Source organism: Augochlora pura, chromosome 4 (assembly GCF_028453695.1).
Source record: "Augochlora pura isolate Apur16 chromosome 4, APUR_v2.2.1, whole genome shotgun sequence".
Taxonomy (NCBI): domain Eukaryota; kingdom Metazoa; phylum Arthropoda; class Insecta; order Hymenoptera; family Halictidae; genus Augochlora; species Augochlora pura.
This window is the reverse complement of record NC_135775.1, coordinates 11,173,417-11,189,558: the sequence shown is the minus strand read 5'-3', so window position 1 is coordinate 11,189,558 and position 16,142 is coordinate 11,173,417. Positions and strand designations below refer to the sequence as shown.

The window sequence follows — 16,142 nt, the reverse complement described above, 5'->3', positions numbered from 1 at the left end:
CACACATTGCAAACCCCTGTCCACCCGTGAGTGCAAGCAGCCCGCCCAGTCATCCCCACCACAGACTCTACGATGGCTCTACGATGAATTTCGTGGGAACTCTCTGATTATCTCCTTACATATTCTCAGTTATTTCTTTCGGGCGATACTGTGTCTCTATATAAATATACGATATAAATCTGTATTTATATTCGAATTTCCCTCCTGTTCTCTTATTTTCCTCGCCCGCACTAAGTTGTTATTCTTGAGGTCCACACATCTATTAACGCCAATTCGATGAGGGAAGGTTTGGTCAGAAGGGCAAGTGCGTACTATTATAAATGTTTGTGTATATACATATAATTTATAATTCTGAATACACACTACAGAATCATGAAAACTCAATAAATAATGTAATGCTATAATATTACCACAATTTTTATTATTTCATTTATACAAAGAACATGAAATATAATGACGCACAAGTATTTGAAAATATAATACAAATAATTGTATAATCCATAGAATTGAAGGTGAATACTTTCATAAACTAAGACATAAAATTGTTTACATTTACAAAGTAAAAGTGTCACATTAATTGACAAGTGTAAAGTAATAAATACTGTTGATGGCCTTAAAGTAGCTATCACAGCATAGGCTCTGTTATTATTAAATTAAAAGTATTAAAGGTTTAACATATTTTATGTGCACTTATATATATATAATAATTTTTAATAATAACAGAATTATTAAAAGTTCACTAATTTCATTTCAAGTTCAAGTTATATTATGTAAATATTAATTATAGTTTTTATATATTTAGATATTTACAATGTATATTGTAAAAATACGTGTATTGTGATATTCTTGTCAATATATTATTTAATCAGTCTGATTTGTATGTCCCCTTGCTACAAATGATCTAAAAAAGTCAAATATTGGTAAAACATGTTACTAATATTCTAGTCAAATTATAATTAAAACTTACTTAATTATATCAGGTAGTTTTTTATATCGACATATATAGTTATGTCCAAGACCAAGTGATGAATTTATTCGTGTAAGCTGAATTCGATTAATATTGTTGCCATGATAACTTATACCTGCTTTATACAACTGAAAATGCAAATAAATTTATCACTAGTAATTCATTACGAAAGATTAATGTAAAATATTTTTATACTTTTTCTCCCAAGGAAAATGGTACAACGTGGTCGTCTTCTGCGTGTAGTATCATAATTGAACATTGAATATTTTTTATGTGTTTGTCTGATTCAAAACGCAGATTGTTGTAATAAAATGGTTCTACGATAACCCAATGAAACCATGGTAAATGTTTAAAGATCTGCAAAAGGAAAATATAATGTATATGCATATGTTTTAATATTATACAGAGTACCTTATTCAACTGGAGAACTTTATATACAGAGTGATTTAACTAAAGGTAGACGATTAAAGATCTTGTTCTTAAAAATAAATATCTCTTCCATAAATTTTATTTATGCAGACCAGTTTATGTAGTCCATCTTGTATAAATTCTTTCATTAAAATATAATGTACCTGTGCTAATGGATGTGCACTTAATTCTTCTGCAATATTATTAAATGGTGATTCCAGAACCAAACCTGCTGGTTGAACATTTTCTTGTGCTAATAATCCTAACACATGGGTAGAAACACTGTAAAAAGTAAAACGATTTACAACATTTATATATTCTTTCTCCTATAACATTTTTTAAAACGTCTAAAATATTTACCCAGTGCCCAAAGAATGGGCCCATACAAATACAGAAGATGAATCATTTACTTTTTTAAACAACCACTCTAGTATAAATTTACTATCTGCTACTACGCCTGCTTCAGAAAGTTCAGCTGCCTCACTATCTCCATACCCTAATTTTATAAAGAAAGAATAAAATTATACCAACATATTCAAATTACTGCCCACAATTTTAAAAGGGTAATCTAATATATTCTTAGATATTATACAGAAATATGCTTATAGTTATACTGAAAAGTTCCTTTAATAATCGCAGCATTTTACACTTACCTCTATAATCAAAACAAATTACATGATAATCTAATGATTGAAAGAGTTTATACAATTCTAAACGTTGATTAGTTGCTCTATTGCCACTATTACCATGCATATAAAGAAAAACAGGTTGCTTGGTATTATTCAATGCACTGTCATAATCTGCATCCGTTATAATAGTGGAATCATTTACTAATGATTGAGGTAGTATGTGCCTACAAATACGTTTCTTTATGTAGAATATATATATAACATTTAACTCATACATTTTTACTTACCATAGTCCTATCTTTACTTGCTGATCAGTATTCAAGTAAAAGTTTCTTGTACCTTTCATTCCAACTGACTCTGGATTGGCAAAGTCCACTGGCCATTGTACTAAAAAAATGAAAGGATAATTATGAAAGCAAGTGAATCATATATGAAAACAAACAATTACATAAAAAGATAATTTCATTTAACAATGAATGTCCAAACTTTAATACTTACTAAAATTTAAAAAGAGTATTTTCTTCTGTATAGTGTAAGAATAGTGAAATATAATAGGCAAAAGCCCAAATATAATGAGGTATGTAATTATTGATGCCTTTATCACCCAAAATAAATATCTACAATAAAAATTGGTTATTCATAATAGTATTCAGTTAATATTATAATGAAAAAATTAAAAAATTCAATTCATGTGTATGATACTATACCATAGCACAAATCTTTTACTTTTATTTTTAGAGAGCATGCAAGCAAGTTACAAATAAAAATAACAATACAAAAAAAACTTCGCAATAAACAAATTATTTAATGTTTGGAACAGATTATTAAATAAAATAGCAATGAGGATAATACGTTTCTGAAATTATACCTTTTCAATTTCATAGCAGTTTGATGTACATAAGTATTTATAATTAATATGGAGCATTAGAATGTTTGATAAAGTATTTCAAAAATTTGTCTATATCATATTTATCATTTTATCATGTGTTCCCAAATATATTTCAATTATATTAACTTATGTTAAGTGCTATAATAGAAAAGATGTAATAGAAAGAGACATAGTACATATTACAAAGTTATCAAAGAATTAGAATGCACAATTTAAAAAAGAACACAGAAATAAAGAAATATTTAGCAATAAAACTCTGTTTACTAATTTATGTTCACAAGAAATAAATTTCTTAAATCATTAATCAACTTGTTCATTGATCTATATATATATTTTTGCTGAATTTGCAAATATTATTTTTGCAGTTCACACACAATATTATGTTACATAATGTAAGAGTGTCTGTTGATGTTAGATAATCTTCTGCGCTTGCAATAAGACACTAAAATGTTGAAACATATTTATTATATATTCTTTTACAAAGAAGGAATATCTCTGTATTTAGCTAGCCTATAATTGCATCATTTAAGGCAACATAATTATATAATGCAGTTTTTAAATAAGACACCGTCAGTTAAATTGAATTAAAATGATCAATGATATTAATGAAATATGATAAACATAAGCATGAAGTATAGAATGAAAAGTGAAAGATTGATTTAAATTTCAAAGAAACAAAGAAGTGACTGAATCTTGATTATAACAGAGCAACTTACATTCCCATATACCCAATATCAAGAATGATGAATGGTGTCACTGCTGCTAATAGTAGATCAGTAGCCTGCATTTTTGTTAGTAGTTACCAAATCTAATGCACCTTTTTAATTCCTCCTTTTTAGGCAACTTATGCAAAAATTGTTTGAAGGAATTACTAAAGTATTATGGTACATAGAAAATAAATATAAATAAATAAAAGAGTAATATTATTTTTTATCATGACAAAGTGTAATTATATTCTCATGTAGAAACTAGACTTTGTAACACATTATTTACTAATAGTGAATAGACTTCCCATATCGTTATGAAATCGTCTGGTTATATAAGTTGATAAACATGTAAATATTTGCGTCTTAGCATTACTTTTAAATTTCGGTAATACTTCTAATTCAATAATAATTATATGATATTATTACATAATTACCTATATGTGAAATTTGGTTCCATCATAGTGTTATCAAAACTCTTAGATTTATATTTAATAACACACTGCTTTATACAAACTTTGAATAATTTTCCAGTAATAAATGGAACCACTTATATTAAATAAATTTTTATTTTAATATAGTATTTGTAAACTTTATATTTACGACGTTAATTATACAATACTTGTTGCTATCTTTCCAACAAACAGCTTTGTTCTTTTTCGAATTTCATAATTTTTAAATTAGTGGAAATAATTACACTTGACATACATGTTAGAGGATTAGTTTTATTATGGCAAACTGCTTGTTAAGTTAAAGAATTAAAAGATTAATAACCGTAAGTGAATAAATGACTTGTATAATACCAAGATTATAATACATATAATTTAACAAAGCGACAGTACCTTTTTCTAAAACGCTTTTTTGGCAGCCAATATACCATAATAGTAGTAATTTAATAGTATTTATGTAAACAAAATACAATATCCCTCGGATCGAAAAATGGAGACACCAATTTATGTAATTGCAGTTCGATTATAATCAAATATCAACGTATAGAGAATGAAATGTTATAAACCACACAGTCGTTACATCAAATAATGACAAAGTTTTAAAACGTACAAAATTTGATTTAAACAATCATTTAGAATTACATTCAAATTTCTTATTACGTTTATGTGGTATACAGATTGCTGACAGGGGATGTACTCATGACCACAGTGCTAGAACTTGTGTACACAACGAACGATTTCACTTTGCGTTGACCAGGACTTGACGTAATTGACATTAGAGATTCTGTTGACATACCTAAACGACGATGATAAGAAATGATATTAAAAGTTCACAATCAGTCGTTGTTAAAAGTTTTTTCAAAGCTATTTTCATTTGACGATGTGTCTTTTTATATAAAAATATTAAAATACAATTTACTGTATTATGTTTTAAATAATTTACAAATTAGATAAAAATTGATCAATTTTACAAATTATAAAGAAAAATCCATATTAGATACATTGTCCAATTTTTAAAAGTTCGAATACATATAACTTTTACATTTCTATGAAACGATTTTAAAATACTTAGAGATTTTTTAAATTGACGTTCTATCAAAGTTTAATGAATAAACTGTTTTCATTGTAATTTAATTATATGCGATTTGATTGGACAAATTACTTGAGTAACTAAGGGTATAGTTTTTAAATTTATATATATTATTATTATTTTTTATAAATACCTCTAATACACTCATGCCCTTAATAACAAAAATGGGAGAACTTAACAAGTAAGCAATGAGTTGTATTAACTTATAGCTACGGTGTATGCACAAATAGGATTCATTTAAAACATTGATTTGAAAAGCAAGTAAAAGTAACAAACGAATTGTAGTATCCGTTCAATTGCACAAAATTTATACAGTAGTCCCTAGTCCACCCTAGTTTTTAGTCCTTGCGCTCCCTACATCAAGAACCGTTTTCTTCCTATCCACGATAATTTCTTTTATCCCCACCATTCTATTTCGCATTCATCTTCATGTACATAGTTGCTTTAAAAATAGAATGAGAGATGATCGAGAGAGACAGAATAAGATCAACGAGCTCTACTTGCGAGGGTTTCTACGGACGATAAACTTAGTTCGTGTCGCTTTACGGTCTCATTCTTATTGCTCATCCACAGTAGATTCTGTTTCAGCAGTAAATCGTCAACCAATCAGAGAAGTACAGTTTTTGAAACTGACCCTATATGACTGAACGGTTTTTCTCCACATGTACTTCCTATGTTAAAGCATTACTGTGTTGCCTTTGTTCATCACGCGATCAACTACCTAGTTGGTGTAGTTTCTGCTAGATGTCGTTATTCAAAGCTTTCATGAAAATTCGTCCAGTTAACAATCGATCGAATCGATTCTGTAAGTTAACTTGACACTCTTTAGTTACTTTGGAGCGAATAGTTTGTGCCGTGTAAGACCGTTTTCGTTCGGCAATATAAAGGTGTAATTTCAAAAATGGCATGGTTACGCAGTCGTGCTGTTTTTCAGACATGTCGACGCACATTTTTCCGTAATTCCACATGTTCGAACGCTAAAAAAGGTAAATGATAGTCTCTCTTTGAATAACTGTCAAGAAAATTTTTCATTTAAGCTTAATGCATCTTCACATTACGTAATGTGATAACACAATTTATTATTTCTTTATCACTCCAATTTCTGTATTTGTGATTATTTCTTGTCATAGATGAAGAGTGGGCTGATCCTCTCGATCATGCTACTGGATTGGAAAAGCGAGAATTACTTGCTGCAGCAGCTGGCAATTTTGTAAGTTTCGAGGCAGTTGAATATGTGCCATTTTTGGTATAAATTTTACCTTTATCGTATTATTGAAGGTATTCATAAAACAGATAGTATTTCTATATCTACAAAACAATATTTTAAAATATGAAATTTGTAATCAAGTTTATAACATAATTTATGAATATAATATTGTATAGTTTCTATATAATATTTCTATAACTATAATATTTTATAGTTTCTGTTAATTACTTTTTGATTAATTCTTTATGTTGACTTACTGACTGCGTGTCACTTATATACTCTTATAGGTGCTTTAATATATATGAGAAATATGCTTAGTTCAATACATTTTTATCAAAATATTATTAGGTCATATAATATGATAATAAAATATTCATTTTAACCCTTTGCACTCGAAGTTTTTTTTGAGTCATATTACCAGCAACTCGAAGCCATTTGAGTGAAAAGATCATATTCACATGTAAGTTCATGATATACGCATTGAAAGAAAAGTCATCGTTGTATGTTATTATTTTTTTAATTGTTTATGGATACAAATGTTAGGATATATAAAAAAAATTATAAAATTATTACATTTCTGTAATGTTCACCATGAACTTCAAATTCTAATTCGTCGCTACTACTTTCAATATCACTATAATTTTCACAAATTTTTCTTTTATTTGCCATATCGGGGATATAAATATGAATTCAAAATATAAAAACAACAGATAAACTAGAATCTGATATACACTCTACTGCTGAATAACACGACTTAACTCACTTGCATCCAAGTGCGGAATGCGGAATGTTGCTCAAACCGCGATTGTGTGCTGTTATCGAGAGCATAACAATCTGCGAGCCGCGACCGTCATTTGTCACCAACAGCGAAATATCCTATAACTAATTTTTACGATTTGTTTTTGTTCTCATGTTAAAAACTGAAAATTATTTCCATTGTCTCCGTAGCGGAGCCCTCGAGTTTGAAGACAAATTTTAAATGGCTCCGCTCCGGAGCCCTCGAGTGCAAAGGGTTAAGTTTGAAAAATCAATTTTTCTTTTTTTTTTGAATAATCCAACATTTGATGTTACAAGATTTAATAGATCTTTCTTTGTTTGTCCATTATAAACTTATCTAAGTGAATTTCAATTGTTAAAAATTATTTTAACGTTTTTTTATTGCCAACAATGCAAGTTATTCAATCACAATGTTTGTTACACAAATATTATTATATATTAGTGCATGCTAATATTTTCAAGGTAAAGATCAATCAAATGATTAATGAATTCTTACCTTTACCATATAAGAATGTACAGTTTCATAATTTTTTAATTTTAGGACCCATATCATATGAAGGCTATTCAAATATCACCAGATAGTTCAAAGGCTTGCCCAAATTTAGTGCCGAGTGCATTCAAAAGTCGAATTGTGGGGTGTGTTTGTGAACCAGATGCTGCACATGTAAACTGGATGTGGCTACATGAAGGAAAACCTAGGCGCTGTGAATGTGGTCATTGGTTTAAACTTATTGAAAAAGCTCCTCTTTAATGTGGTTTCAGATTAACTAGTGGATTATTTAAAGCATAGAATTAACATAATATTACATTAAAGACTGCTGTTATTTATTACCCTTCCATGTCCCTTCTTTGTAATTTATAAGATAACATGTTAGTGGCTGCAGGAATTAAATAATGGAATTTAAAATAAATTATATAAATAATGGAAGTGTTTGCTTATATAATACAGATAACGTTTACATTACAATTTTATCACTGTAATATTCCTATGAAAAAATTTATGCCATAAAGTAAAACACTGAAAACTAATTGATCACAAAAATTGTTTTATCTTTTAATATTTAGTGATTTAAATTAGGGGTTAAAATAAATAGTTTTAATTTTTTTCAAAATTCCGTTCCAAGTTATGTACAAGAAAATATTTATTTTCAACAAAATAAGACAAGGGAAATAACTTTGGAACTGTGAATTATTTACGTAAATATTATAAATAATGTTATAATTATTGTTCGGTGAATAATATTCAGTATTTATTACAATGATAAAAAATTCTTTTTAGGTTCAAATATAGAATATTTCTGTTATAATTTAATCAAAAATGAAAATTTATAAGATATGTGACATAATTTTGATAATGAAATTATTCAATGAAAAGATAAACATAATTTTAATTCTAATTGCTGAATCACATCTAAAAAATTTATTAGTAAAATTTACACGATGAAATTATAACCTCTTCTTTTCATTATTATTTAAGTACTTATTATATGAATACGCATGTTAAAAAGGAACGTCATGATATCAATTGCGAAATCTCATTCGTTGATATTTGTTACAAATTAGGTGACATTACATCAAAATTCGGGTTCGATTTCTAAAATTAAAAAGATTCAAACTTTTTATGAAGTCGTGTACATCATACATTTCATGTTACAACTTTTATAAAATTATGGCAGTTACAATAATTAATCTTTATCGGACGTCAGATATTCAAGCCTAATGTTTGTCACGTCAGAGGTGACTTAAAATTATTAAGGGTTAAATATTAATTGTTTGTATTATTATGATATTTCTATTCCTATTACAATATAATTGTCAACATTTCAAAAATAGTTTTGATGTTTTAAATGTGTATATATATAATATCTACTTATGATATTTACTTCTATGATACAATATAATAATGCAAAGTTCACTTACTCACAAAAATATGATAGTCATTGCATTAATACTAATTTATAATTCAATTAATTCATTTGCTATGATTTGTGTAAATACATTCTACTAAATGTCATTTATACTACTATATACCCTATGAGTCTCTCTCCGAAAGTTGTTACAAGACGAAGTTGTTAGAACATCTGTTCGTGGTCTACGAAACAGTAGCACATGCGGTTCTAAAAAATAATTAAAATTAAATATCTTTGCTATGATTAATTTATTGAGAATATTTTTCGTATTGAACTATAATCGCTACTGAACATATTACATATTGGAAAATACATTATTTTTAATATGAAATTATCTATTTATTGTTAGTGAAGATACTATTCATTTAATCTATTTTTTAAAGTGCCCATAAGATTGATTACTGTTAAAATTTCTTTTCTCATAATCAGTTATAATAGATTTATATATATAAAATTCTATATTATAGTGTCAAATATATGTGTGGCAAAGTCTTATATAGTTTAAAGTTCAATACATTCCTATTTGGATCATCAAAGTCCATGGATCATTCAACATTTTTTTATGTTTAATTGTACAATCCCCTACTAAAGCTTATCAAAAATCATTCTTTTGGTAGGGATAAAACAAGAAAAAATCATTGATTCCGGGTATAGTCATAAATTGTGTGATATGCACACACCCTGTGATTTTAGTTTTGTACTTAGGCCATATAGGGTATTGTGCAAAGATCCCTTACTCAAGAATCTTTACCAATAGACCATTGTTGCCTTTCATTTTGTGAGGGTTTATAATATATTGATAACTATTGTATAAGGTAATATAACTATTGTCTTAATGTCAAGTACACCAAAATAAGTATTTTAAAATTGACACAGTATCACAACCAAACACAATATCTAGACCATTATAAATATCTATGGCAAAAACAAGTTGTTCGAACATATAAAGATTGATTTTGCATTAGCATTATTTTTTATATTAAATATAAGGTAATAAAAAGAAGTTTATTTGAAATGCATACCTGGTACATGCATCATATAATGAACCCACCCAGGGCTTTGTTGAACTCCTAAATTTCTCCACTCTGTTTCTGACATAAGATGAGTTTTTGGAACGTGTCTTGCTAACTCAATTGGTAGAATTACATGTCTGAAAACAGAAATAATTATTTTGAAGTATGTTATTCTTGTATATAATAGGCAGTTAAAGATAAACAATTTGCTTAAATATTAAATCAAATGATTTTATTACTTAAAAGTTACACTTAAGTACATAAAACAGAATGTTAATAATGGCTTTACAATCTTATGAAAAAAACAATAAATGGAAATGTCACATAGTACATTAGAGATTTATTGAATATTTTCATATCAATTTACAAAAAAAAGGCAAACCTATATTCATATTTATCGTCGCTATATTTTTCAGAATATTGTATTTGATCAATTGGCATTTTGTGTAGCAAATTTAGAGATTTTTGCAAAACTTTGTTATTCAAAAGAAATAGACTTGCTTTCATAATAATTACATATGTATAAATGTACAAGTGAGTGAGTTTTTTGGACATTGACAACAGATAACAACAGGTATTCGCGCCCTTTTAGAAACTATTGCGCCCTCTTGACACTTTGTGTACGTTATGTGCAATACAGTACATACGCAAACCACACTAAAAACATTTATGAATATAAAAATATTATTTTGAAAGTGAATTGCGTGTTATTACATACGCGAATTATATGTATAATAATTTCATATAATGGAAGACTTATGCCCATTGTGTTTGAAAAATGGTGCAAAAAAGAAAGTAAAATTATTACAAATTAATTTACATGAAGCTGTATGGATGTGTGAAGAAGAAAAGGTAAAAGATTCTTAGTATTATTATATCAGGCTATGCTATTTTATAAAAAAAAAATTGAAATTAATAACTTAAAATTCGATGTGAACAGAAAAAATCTTGAAGGTTAGGTATAATTTTATTTAGTGTGTTTATTTCATATTTTAGTGTCCGTGGCCTTTTGGATACAAAGGTTTTATATTTTGTCCACGAATAGTAGGAAAAATATGGTCGTGCTACTGGGATGATCATAAACCAACAGCAGAATTAAAGGAAGCTGTTTTATCACCTATAAACCAACACTCATTTTGCAATTCGCCTGCTACACTTACTAAAACTGTATCAACAGATTGTGATAATACTTTAAATTTAATCGCAAATCATTTAGAAAATATTAATAGTCCAACAAAAGTAAATAGTGGCACTGATGATTCTCAAACCTTCCTATATAAAAAATCAGAAACATTTACTAGTAATAATGAAGATAACTATGCAAACGATACAAGAAATACTAATGACTCAAGTGTAATTAATAACAGTTCACAATTAGTTAATAATGGAACGAAAAATATGGAAATTAAAAATGAGTGTATAAATACATCAAAGAAAATATTCCAAAAAGAGGAAGATTCTTGTAAAAAAAACAATTCTATTGTAATTAATAACAGTTCACAATTAGTTAATGATAAAACAGATAATACAGAAATGAAAAATGAATGTATAAATATATCAAAGAAAATACTCTTAAAAAATGAAGATTCCTGCACACAAAACAACTTAGTTGTAACAAGTAACAGTTTACAATTAGCTAATAATGAAGCAAGAAGTGCGAAAATGGAAAATGAATGTTTAAATACATCAGAGCAATTATTTCAAGCAGAAAAAGTTTCTTGTCCACAAAATAATAAAAATGTGAACGTTATAAAAATTCCTAAGATAACAAGTATTAAAAAAACAAATATTAATATTGTAAAAATAAAAAGAAATCAAATTCTTCTTCACCAAGATAAAAAGGAAGAGCTTTCTACTGAAAAATCTACAGATGTGGGAAGTAAAAAATATCTTCCCAATGATTTATCAGTATCTGATAAATTAGTAAATTCAGGACCAGCTGTGAACTATTCTTGTGATAAAAAATTTTCTGAAATAAAATCTAATATAAACATAACTAAAGTAGAAGTAGATGGTTTGCCCCCCATAACATTATCTTTTGAAGTTCCTACATGCGCGACTATTTCAAAGTCAATTGTATCACATCTGGAAAATAGTTTTGACAATGTAGCTTGTAGTAATACAAAATTTAGTACTCCAACAACAAAAGATACACTTGTAAAGCGTGAAACTGGTGGTAAACAATATGAAAAATTCAGTTTCAGTAAAATTAAGAAACAGTTACAGACAAATAATTCAAGTAACATTAATAATGGTAATAACAAAATGACTAATAACATAGAGAATAAAAGTTCTGGTAAAATTAATCAAAGTAATAAAACCATTAAAACCCATAACAGTAATAGTGAAAGATTTAATATTTCAACTAACAACAGTCACAAAAATATGTCTCAACATACTTCACCTGCAAATAATAGTATAAATATAGATACTGTTTTAGATGATCTTTTAAGTAATGATTGTAGCATTTCAGAAGAAATAAATGATGACTGGATAAATTCTCTATTAACTTAATATAAAAAATGAAATATAATTTAAATATCTGTAACAACAGTGTTAAATAGTGTGGCAAGCTTCAGAGAAAGATAAATCAGAGGAAGATTTAATCTTGTTGATTTTATATAAACAAATTAACTATAACGATACGTATTCTTATGTTGTGACAAAAATTATTGATATGACATCAGCTTAAAAATGAAAGATTGTTATTATTTCATTCAAAAACTTTTCAAATTTCAATAAAAAAATAATTCTATTAGGTCGTAACATAAATTTGTCTCGATTTTTTTAACATTTTTAAAGCAGAGAAATAGAATGGACTTATGTATGTTACAATCCAATAATTTACATACCTTTAAAATAAGTGAATATATGTATTAATTTTCCTCTTGATAAAAAATCATTGAACTTGTCTTTGATATGTATATTTAAAAACATATATTGTATATCATTGTATGTACAACTTTCATAACATATCCTATAAAATGAAATTAACACAAATACATATTCGGTTTGCAGAAACTTATCTTGTTATAAAGTAAACCGCATATAGAATTTTTGTATACACTACAATATATAGTTTATATCGTGTCCACTTCATAGTTGAGAAAGCTGAAATTAAATAAATAATACTACTAATAATAATATACAGTTTATGAATAAGTTATCATGACAGTCCAAGTACTTCTTTCGCTATTATCAGTATTATTATCAGTTACTTATTGTAAGGTGTTGTAATTATTATATGCCACATATTTTCAAAATATTTATACTTTCATGCAGGAAACTTTTTGGTGTATATATTTATAAATATAATAAGTAAATAAAGATTTAAAAGATTATTGATACAACAGTTTCTAATATTTCTTAACTGCATAAATATATATTTTGCAATTATAGGCACCAATTCTAAAATAACAATTTAAATTGAGTACGAAAAAATGTATTAAGTAGCATAACATTTTTCTAAAAAATGATTAAAAATTTAATCAATTCAATCACTACTTTGGATTTTAATGAAACAAAGAATGTCCAAAAAATCATTGACAAAAATATATTTATATTTCACTATTACAATAAATTGTAAAGCAAAATAGTAATTTATATATTAATAAAAAAAATGTTTGAAAGCATTTCATATTCAGCTCTTTTCTTTTACAATTTCTTCTTTCACAACTTTTATCTCCCGACCGAGGAGATCATATTTGGAATGATTTGGTTCCGGATCTTGGTCTGTATCTGAACTGCAATCACTACCACTAGAATCTTCGTAAGAACCAAGTCCCGGTAAGATACCAATGCATTTCATACCACCTATATCACTTACTACAGTTTTAGTTTGTAAAGAAACATCATGGAGTATGCTACTCTCACATACTAAGATCTCACTTGTTTTCTGTTCATTTTCTTGGCAGTCTTTACTTACAGATGATTCTTTACTTTCATCGGATGATAACTTTCTTTTCACACCTCGTGTAGTTTCTCCTATAGAAACATAATATAAAAAATAGTATGATACTAAAATATGTTAAAATACGTTATCTAGTAAACATATATATTGTTTATTTACCTTGTTTTTGCTTCTCTGTGCGTTTGACTACAACACCAGCTAATAGCTTCAATTGTGATGATCGACTGTTAATAAAAATACATATTGTTTTAATATTGTAGACTTTAATGAAGAAAAACTAATGTATTACCTTCCAGATGAAACGTTTTTACTTGCAATTTGAGGATTTTTTAATTCTTGTTTTAACTTTTCATTTAATGATTTTTCTTGTAAAGAAGCAACAGCTGCTTTAAAATCACGCATTTCTTTTTCTTCCTCAAGATTTTTCTTACGTTCTTCCTCTAATTTAGTTCTATCTACTAAATCTAAAAATTCCACTTCATCGTCATCCAAGCCTTTGATCATATTCTCTGATATAAAAAAATATTTCTTTTAAGTAATATTTGACTTGTAATGGTACTTTCAACTACTCGTATTGACCTACTTAGCTTATGTGCTTCTTCATATTCCACATCTCGCTTGCTTTTTTGTTCTTGCAAACGCTCATATAATGATCTTGGATCATATGGTTCCTCTGGAGCCTCTACAAATATCAGATAATTAGCTCAACATATAAAAAGTATAGAAAATTATAACACTGTTAAGTAAATAATTATAATAACCTAATGGCTGATCTGCAGTTCTTACACGTTCCCATTCTTGTTGTCTTATCCTTCGTTGTTCAGTAATTTCAGCTTCTGATATAAATCCTGAACTCATTTTAAACTAAAAGACAAATACTATTTTAAACATTGATATTGTATTTTTATTATGCTTATGAACTGTATAGAATAGGAATATATTAATAGTTGATTATAACTTCTTCTGATTATTATTCAAAGGAAGTAATTGATTAATATCAAATAATTGATAAGATTCCTTAAAACTGAACTTTTATTCGAAATAACAGGAGAATGAAAAAAATGAAGGTTAGCATTTAAGTTTGCTTCCATAATAATCAACGATACGTATATACTGTATAATATGTGCTACATAAAATTAGTGGTTACATTGACACAAATATTTGAGCAAAAACTTACCCACACTATGACACTATCTATAGGAAGGAAAACTATGACAGATGATGATCACTGTTCACAATTTCATCAAGATATGCTCGAATTCTTTTTCGATATTAAAAATGTGAAATATCTGCATATAACAAATTATTTGTTTCTGGCAACAATATACCTGTACGTACTTAAAATTTTATATTTGTTACCTCAAATTCATATATATTGAAATATTAATTATGTTTATAACATTTATATTTTTCTAACAATATTTGACACTCGATATTTAATGAGTTAAAACTTATAAATAACAATTTCTTTAAAGTTGTAACCTTAATTAAATTCTTTTCAATAAACAGATTTTGTGCTTGCAGATTATTTATAAAATGTGAATGTTTCATATCTTCCAAGTGGTCGCCATATTAATCTCTATTTGTAGATACAAATTTGAATAAATATATGTATACGAGTACTGCAATGAAAATCCTTAATAAAACACTTGCCCTGCACAATTGTACATGTTTAGAATCATTTAAAATTGAATTATTACGTGCAACGTTGTGTAAATCAACATCACACAAGGACGATGTTCAGTATCCCACAAATTGTTATTAGAACATATGAACCAAACTACAATTTACGGTCTGCTACGCATGCGTCCAAAACTAGATAAGATTTAATGCATTTGTGAATTACCGATGTGTAACACATATCCGTACATATATAAATGTACGTATAAATAAATAAATCAATATAGTCGATGTAGAAAATATTTGTACACCTTTTAAAACAGAATAATTTTTTTGTAATTGACCCAAGAAATTTAAATTTGTTTGGGATGTCGGAGAGATTAGTTTACTAGACAGTAACTAAAAATTATTCGGAAAAATTGCAATTGGTTAACATAATTCACAATATGTAATCAGTTTTTCACGAATTTCAATAAAAAACAGGTCAATCTTTCAATGGCTGTAATTTGATCATTAACCGCTTTCAATGAAAATTTTATTTTATATAAGTTACCGAAATCTATACAAT

The 16,142-nt window shown here is 27.2% G+C and overlaps 5 protein-coding genes across 13 annotated transcripts; 2 read left to right on the top strand and 3 right to left on the bottom strand.

Annotated features, from left to right (window-relative positions):
* Positions 1-282: 282 nt before the first annotated feature.
* LOC144468605 (lysophosphatidylserine lipase ABHD12) lies at positions 283-5,530 on the bottom strand. 7 transcript variants are annotated; one of them, XM_078178192.1, is made up of 11 exons: positions 5,270-5,530; positions 4,035-4,842; positions 3,610-3,736; positions 2,503-2,621; positions 2,292-2,391; positions 2,029-2,228; positions 1,736-1,871; positions 1,540-1,657; positions 1,163-1,324; positions 968-1,095; positions 283-901 (listed from the first exon to the last, which is right to left on the bottom strand). In XM_078178192.1, the coding sequence occupies exons 3-11, from the start codon at positions 3,678-3,680 to the stop codon at positions 862-864; spliced, it is 1,074 nt and encodes a 357-aa protein (XP_078034318.1). In that variant the 5' UTR covers positions 3,681-3,736; positions 4,035-4,842; positions 5,270-5,530; the 3' UTR covers positions 283-861. The 7 variants fall into 7 exon arrangements, with proteins under 7 accessions (XP_078034318.1, XP_078034317.1, XP_078034321.1 ...); XM_078178191.1 differs by lacking the exon at positions 5,270-5,530 and having other exon boundaries at positions 4,440-4,842; XM_078178195.1 differs by lacking the exons at positions 3,610-3,736; positions 5,270-5,530 and adding an exon at positions 2,873-3,031 and having other exon boundaries at positions 4,440-4,842.
* Positions 5,531-5,947: 417 nt separating this feature from the next.
* Positions 5,948-8,048, top strand: LOC144469212 (cytochrome c oxidase subunit 5B, mitochondrial). Its single transcript, XM_078179227.1, has 3 exons — positions 5,948-6,122; positions 6,267-6,346; positions 7,662-8,048. Exons 1-3 carry the CDS (start codon positions 6,038-6,040, stop codon positions 7,869-7,871), a joined length of 375 nt encoding a protein of 124 aa, XP_078035353.1. The 5' UTR covers positions 5,948-6,037; the 3' UTR covers positions 7,872-8,048.
* A 421-nt stretch (positions 8,049-8,469) lies between these two features.
* On the bottom strand, positions 8,470-10,622 carry LOC144468608 (cyclin-dependent kinases regulatory subunit). 2 transcript variants are annotated; one of them, XM_078178200.1, is made up of 3 exons: positions 10,426-10,622; positions 10,053-10,180; positions 8,470-9,237 (listed from the first exon to the last, which is right to left on the bottom strand). In XM_078178200.1, exons 1-3 carry the CDS (start codon positions 10,596-10,598, stop codon positions 9,125-9,127), a joined length of 414 nt encoding a protein of 137 aa, XP_078034326.1. In that variant the 5' UTR covers positions 10,599-10,622; the 3' UTR covers positions 8,470-9,124. The 2 variants fall into 2 exon arrangements, with proteins under 2 accessions (XP_078034326.1, XP_078034328.1); XM_078178202.1 differs by having other exon boundaries at positions 8,470-8,714.
* Positions 10,623-10,648: 26 nt separating this feature from the next.
* Positions 10,649-13,672, top strand: LOC144468604 (uncharacterized). The gene is made up of 2 exons (XM_078178190.1): positions 10,649-10,895; positions 11,040-13,672. The coding sequence occupies exons 1-2, from the start codon at positions 10,791-10,793 to the stop codon at positions 12,555-12,557; spliced, it is 1,623 nt and encodes a 540-aa protein (XP_078034316.1). The 5' UTR covers positions 10,649-10,790; the 3' UTR covers positions 12,558-13,672.
* LOC144468607 (PSME3-interacting protein) lies at positions 12,952-15,746 on the bottom strand. 2 transcript variants are annotated; one of them, XM_078178198.1, is made up of 7 exons: positions 15,655-15,746; positions 15,132-15,576; positions 14,715-14,817; positions 14,537-14,635; positions 14,243-14,462; positions 14,113-14,177; positions 12,952-14,027 (listed from the first exon to the last, which is right to left on the bottom strand). In XM_078178198.1, exons 3-7 carry the CDS (start codon positions 14,809-14,811, stop codon positions 13,684-13,686), a joined length of 825 nt encoding a protein of 274 aa, XP_078034324.1. In that variant the 5' UTR covers positions 14,812-14,817; positions 15,132-15,576; positions 15,655-15,746; the 3' UTR covers positions 12,952-13,683. The 2 variants fall into 2 exon arrangements, with proteins under 2 accessions (XP_078034324.1, XP_078034325.1); XM_078178199.1 differs by having other exon boundaries at positions 15,132-15,533; positions 15,608-15,729.
* Positions 15,747-16,142: the final 396 nt, after the last annotated feature.

What these genes read in the sequence shown, in the direction of transcription:
- LOC144468605 (XM_078178192.1), bottom strand. Translation starts at nt 3,680, where the DNA reads ATGCAGGCTACTGATCTACTATTAGCAGCAGTGACACCATTCATCATT. An exon ending in AATACTCTTTTTAAATTTTA is followed by an intron (nt 2,392 to 2,502) that starts GTAAGTATTAAA and finishes TCATTTTTTTAG; the next exon opens with TACAATGGCCAGTGGACTTT. An exon ending in GTGCACATCCATTAGCACAG is followed by an intron (nt 1,325 to 1,539) that starts GTACATTATATT and finishes TTCCTTTTGCAG; the next exon opens with ATCTTTAAACATTTACCATG.
- LOC144469212 (XM_078179227.1), top strand. Translation starts at nt 6,038, where the DNA reads ATGGCATGGTTACGCAGTCGTGCTGTTTTTCAGACATGTCGACGCACA. An exon ending in ATGTTCGAACGCTAAAAAAG is followed by an intron (nt 6,123 to 6,266) that starts GTAAATGATAGT and finishes TTCTTGTCATAG; the next exon opens with ATGAAGAGTGGGCTGATCCT. An exon ending in CTGCAGCAGCTGGCAATTTT is followed by an intron (nt 6,347 to 7,661) that starts GTAAGTTTCGAG and finishes TTTTAATTTTAG; the next exon opens with GACCCATATCATATGAAGGC.
- LOC144468608 (XM_078178200.1), bottom strand. Translation starts at nt 10,598, where the DNA reads ATGTCCAAAAAACTCACTCACTTGTACATTTATACATATGTAATTATT. An exon ending in GACGATAAATATGAATATAG is followed by an intron (nt 10,181 to 10,425) that starts GTTTGCCTTTTT and finishes TTCTGTTTTCAG; the next exon opens with ACATGTAATTCTACCAATTG. An exon ending in TTATATGATGCATGTACCAG is followed by an intron (nt 9,238 to 10,052) that starts GTATGCATTTCA and finishes ATTATTTTTTAG; the next exon opens with AACCGCATGTGCTACTGTTT.
- LOC144468604 (XM_078178190.1), top strand. Translation starts at nt 10,791, where the DNA reads ATGGAAGACTTATGCCCATTGTGTTTGAAAAATGGTGCAAAAAAGAAA. An exon ending in GGATGTGTGAAGAAGAAAAG is followed by an intron (nt 10,896 to 11,039) that starts GTAAAAGATTCT and finishes TTCATATTTTAG; the next exon opens with TGTCCGTGGCCTTTTGGATA.
- LOC144468607 (XM_078178198.1), bottom strand. Translation starts at nt 14,811, where the DNA reads ATGAGTTCAGGATTTATATCAGAAGCTGAAATTACTGAACAACGAAGG. An exon ending in TGAAGAAGCACATAAGCTAA is followed by an intron (nt 14,463 to 14,536) that starts GTAGGTCAATAC and finishes TTTTTATATCAG; the next exon opens with AGAATATGATCAAAGGCTTG. An exon ending in CACAGAGAAGCAAAAACAAG is followed by an intron (nt 14,028 to 14,112) that starts GTAAATAAACAA and finishes ATGTTTCTATAG; the next exon opens with GAGAAACTACACGAGGTGTG.